The 5,356-nt window shown below is 43.1% G+C and overlaps 1 protein-coding gene across 1 annotated transcript in view; it reads left to right on the top strand.

Annotated features, from left to right (window-relative positions):
* Positions 1 to 2,607, top strand: part of LOC122939318 (XK-related protein 4-like) — a 20,006-nt gene extending 17,399 nt beyond the window's left edge. The window contains exon 4 of the mRNA XM_044295388.1: positions 2,462 to 2,607. Within this exon, the coding sequence (XP_044151323.1) occupies positions 2,462 to 2,607 (146 nt within the window). The remainder of the gene's footprint in view (positions 1 to 2,461) is intronic.
* Positions 2,608 to 5,356: the final 2,749 nt, after the last annotated feature.

Raw genomic sequence — 5,356 nt, 5'->3', positions numbered from 1 at the left:
ACTCCCTGATCACCCCCCTGTCATTGATCACCCCCCTGTAAGGCTCCATTCAGAGGTCCGTATGTGGTTTTGCGGATCCACGGATCCAGGATCCGCAAAACACATATGGACGTCTGAATGGAGCCTTGCAGGGGTGATCAATGACAGGGGGGTGATCAAGGGAGTCTATATGGGGTGATCACCCCCCTGTCATTGATCAACCCCCTGTAGGCTCCATTCAGACGTCCGTATGTGTTTTGCAGATCCACAATTGCGGACAAGAATAGGACATGTTCTATAGGCTCTACAAAAAACGCAGTGTTTGCCCGATCAGGCCTGATCTTATGCGCACACTTGCGTTCAGTCCGCCCACCACAGTGACAAAAATATATTTTTTTCTGATCACTGCAAAAACACCGTAAAATCGCTGTGGCGCTATAAAAAGATCACTTTTGAGGGGCATGACGAGTTCATAGAAGATATTTTATTTATTTTTGGCACAAGTTAGCGGAAATTGATTATTTTTATTTTTTTCTTACAAAGTCTCACATACCACTAACTTATGACAAAAAATAAATCTCACATGAACTCACCATACCCCTCACGGAATCCAAATGCGTAAAATTTTTAGACATTTGTATTCCAGACTTCTTCTCACGCTTTAGGGCCCCTAAAATGCCAGGGCAGTATAATACCCCACAATGACCCCATTTCGGAAAGAAGACACCCCAAGGTATTCACTGAGGGGCATATGAGTCCATGAAAGATTGAACTTTTTGTCACAAGTTAGCGGAAAGGGAGACTTTGTGAGAAAAAAAAATAAAAATCAATTTCCGCTAACTTGTGCCCCAAAAAACTTCTATGAACTCGCATGCCCCTCACGAAATACCTTGGGGTGTCTTCTTTCCAAAATGGGGTCACATGTGGGGTATTTATACTGCCCTGGCATTTTAGGGGCCCTAAAGCGTGAGAAGAAGTCTGGGATCTAAATGTCTAAAAATGCCCTCCTAAAAGGAATTTTGGCCCCTTTGCCCACCTAGGCTGCAAAAAGTGTCACACATGTGGTATCACCGTACTCAGGAGAAGTTGGGTAATGTGTTTTGGGGTGTTTTTTTACATATACCCATGCTGGGTGAGAGAAGTATCTCTCTATAATGACAACTTTGTATAAAAAAATGGGAAAAGTTGTCTTTTTAGAGAGATATTTCTCTCACCCAGCATGGGTATATATAAAAAGACACCCCAAAACACATTGCCCAACTTCTCCTGAGTACGGCATTACCACATGTGGTAATTTTTTGCAGCCTAGGTGGGCAAAGGGGTCCACATTCTAAAGAGCACCTTTAGGATTTCAGAGGGCATTTTTAAACACATTTGGATTTCAAACTACTTCTCACGCATTAGGGCCCCTAAAATGCCAGGGCAGTATAACTACCCCACAAGTGACCCCATTTGGAAAGAAGACAACCCAGGTACTTCATGAGGGGCATAGTGCGTTCATGGAAGTTTTTATTTTTTGTCACAAGTTAGTGGAATATGAGACTTTGTAAGAAAAAATAAATAAACATCATTTCCGCTAACTTGTGCCCAAAAAATAATAATCTAGGAACTCGCCATGCCCCTCACGGAATACCTTGGGGTGTCTTCTTTCCAAAATGGGGTCACTTGTGGGGTATTTATACTGCCCTGGCATTTTAGGGGCCCTAATGCGTGAGAAGTAGTTTGAAATCCAAATGTGTTAAAAATGCCCTGTGAAATCCTAAAGGTGCTCTTTAGAATTTGGGCCCCTTTGCCCACCTAGGCTGCAAAAAAGTGTCACACATGTGGTATAGCCGTACTCAGGAGAAGTAGGGCTATGTGTTTTGGAGTGTCTTTTTACTTATAACCATGCTGGGTGAGATAAATATCGCTGTCAAATGACAACTTTGTATAAAAAAAATGGGAAAAGTTGACTTTTAGAGAGATATTTCTCTTACCCAGCATGGGTATATGTAAAAATACACCCCAAAAAACATTGCCCAACTTCTCCTGAGTACGGCGATACTACATGTGTGACACTTTGCAGCCTAGGTGGGCAAAGGGGCCCACATTCCAAAGAGCACCTTTAGGATTTCACAGGGCATTTTTTACACATTTGAATTTCAAACTACTTCTCACGCATTGGGGCCCCTAAAATGCCAGGGCAGTATAACTACCCCACAAGTGACCCCATTTTGGAAAGAAGACACCCCAAGGTATTTCGTGATGGGCATAGTGAGTTCATGGAAGTTTTCATTTTTTGTCACAAGTTAGTGGAATATGAGACTTTGTAAGAAAAAACATAATTTTCCACTAACTTGTGACAAAAAATAAAAAGTTCTGTGAACTCACTATGCCCATCAGTGAATACCTAAGGGTGTCTCCTTTCCGAAATAGGGTCATTTTGGATTCACTACTTGTGACTCTGAGTCAACGGATGAATCTGTAAAGTCTGTTTTTTTAGGAAGATCACAACACACAATGGAAGGAAATCCCGACGTGGCGGAAGGAAACGTCACAGGGCCCAGAAAAGACCTGCCTCCACCTACATACCCGAATTACAACCAGGGAGCACGGGAGAGAGTGACGAGACGCACGTACAAGAAGTAAATCAACTGGTGGTAAATATATCTACTGAACTGAGTGCTGTTCCGATCAATGTCTTGGGACATGGACTGTCCTTTTGCCCTACGGCTGATACTGACTGGTTTGAGATCGAACTTGATCTGCAAAGTTTTTTTAGGCGACTCAGATATATATTGGTACAAAATAGGGATATCACTATCAAACTAGCCGACAAGGGGGGAGTTGTGGTTGTCATGGACACGGATAAGTATATTAGGGAGATACGTAGAGAGTTGGGTGATGATGAGGTGTACGTAATATTGAGACAAGACCCTAAATGGGACATTGCCAGGGTGGTGAACGATCTAGTAAATACAGCCCAGGTGCGGAGCATTATAGATCAGGATTTATGTCAATTTCTCAAAGTACAGTACCCCATCACTCCCCTGATATATGTTCTCCCTAAGATTCATAAGCGCCTGATTGACCCCCCGGGCAGACCCATTGTGTCTGTCAGGGGATCTATCTTTAGCACCATTGCCATCTTTTTGAACAGGCTACTTCGTGTGCATACAACTGCAGCTCCCTCCTATATTAGAGATACTGGACATTTTTTTACCAAATTGTGTAATATTACTTTACCTGCTCAGTTCTATTTGGTCAGCTTTGATGTGGTATCGGTGTATACGTCAATTACACACGAGTATGGATTAAATGTCGTTGATGTGACCCTAGCCGGCACAGGACTCACTCCTGAGGCTCACCGGTTTGTCTTTCACCTCCTAGAGTTGGTCCTAAAGAGGAATTACTTCCTCTTAGGGAACACCTTTTACCAACAAATACGCGGTGTGGCCATGGGTTCTAACGTGGCACCAACTTATGCCAATATTTTTATGGCTGAGGTGGAGGACAGACTGGTATATTCATCTCCTTTCATGGAGTAGGTCCTGTGCTGGTGGTGCTACATCAACGACGTTTTTATGATTTGGAGTGGCTCCATTGACTCTTTAAATGATTTCCACTAACATCTTAATAGTGGTGTACCCGGTCTTCAATTTTCTGTGACCTCTTCTCGTGAGGAGTTATAGTTCCTTGACGTTAGGGTATATACAGAGGGGGATAAGTTGAAAACTATTTATACCAGAAGCCTACCGACAGAAACAATCTTTTGAGGCATGACAGTAGTCACCCACGCTGGATGCTTGATTCCTTGCCTGGGAGTCAGATGCTGCGTGTTAGGCAAGTGGTATCAGAAAATGATGTATTCGTCAATCGGATTGAGGAAATGTGCAATACATTTTCCATCAGGAGGTTCCCCGGTAGATTGTTGCAGAACACTAGAAAGAAGATCTCCTTGTTTGATAGAGTGACCACATTCCAGGCTTCCCCAAAGAAGAGGAGTTTAGGACGCATTCCGTTTGTATCCACCTATGGCGGCCATAGTGCTGATATAGCACAAGTTTTGAGAAAAGAATGGTACATTCTGCATAGAGGCCTACCCACAGTATGTGAATTTGGTAGTCCGCCATTGATGGCATACAAGCGGGGCACTAATTTACATGACAAATTGATCAAAACAGATATAGGAGATGGGGGCAGAGGTGGCCAGAGTTACAGTACTTGAAACCCACAAAGACAGGGAATTTCCCATGTCTGGGTTTTTGTAATTGTGGGAACATGCTTAAAGTCTACACCTTTGTTCACCCATACAGTGGCAAAAAATACAATATTTCTGAATTTTACACATGCCGGTCTAAATTTGTCATTTACATGATTGTATGCCCCTGTAGCCTGGTCTATGCGGGAGAAACGACCATGGAAATCAGGGAGCGCATTAACAAACACAAAAGCACCAAAGGGAAAAAACTGATGGACAAATCGGTGGCCAAGTATTCCAATGATTGTGGTCATGGGATTATAGATCACACAAAACCTGCATCCAATCTCCTTACCAATACAACTGAAATAAATAAATAAGACACGTGGACACATTATATGGTGGAAGATTTTGGCCACGACCAGCTTTATTAAAGAACAGCTTAAACCAAATAAACATTAAACCATGTACCAATATAACCTTTATAACCACATAACGACCCAGCCATAAGCTCGGACCATCCAGCTTAATACCATAGATTAGACCAGCCATAAGCTCGGCCTAAATACCTGAATAACTCGTCCGCTCACCATTTCAGTGAGCGACTTTACCCCTCCTTCTAATAAAGCAGTCGTGACAATAGCGCAAAATTGGGCGGGCGGGTGCAGCTCTAAACTTGCGGCTTGGCTGACAGCTGGATCACTGACAGCCACCGCAATATATACACAGACAGACCCCATCCCCACAAATCAACATCCAATGCCCTAACTGTTGCTGGGCATCAACAATTAATCTGCCCAGCAACCTTCCCCTATAGGTGCCCTAACTAGCCAATCCCCAACCCTTGACCTCCCCTCAGCAACACTGGCTAAATTTAGCCACACTGACCACCACTTTCGGCGGGAAAATCTCCCGCCAAAACCTCACCTAATGACCTTGTCATGATCAAAATCCCATGCGGATCCTTCCATATTAAATTTCAGGATCCTAACACTCTGTTAACCAATTGAGATTCGGGGTCATAGATTCTGTTGATATTCCTCGGAGGGGTGGTGACAGGGAACGTATGTTGAGAAAAAAGGAGCTTACATTACAATCTCTACAACCCCAGGGTCTCAATATCGAATTTAACGTGAATAGTATAGATAGGTAGAATACTATATGAGCTTCTGACCGACACAGTATAATTGCTGTTTT

The sequence above is a fragment of the Bufo gargarizans genome, chromosome 5 (assembly GCF_014858855.1).
Source record: "Bufo gargarizans isolate SCDJY-AF-19 chromosome 5, ASM1485885v1, whole genome shotgun sequence".
NCBI classification, from domain to species: Eukaryota; Metazoa; Chordata; class Amphibia; order Anura; family Bufonidae; genus Bufo; species Bufo gargarizans.
The sequence above is the reverse complement of the archived record's forward strand: the minus strand, read 5'-3'. Positions and strand labels throughout refer to the sequence as shown.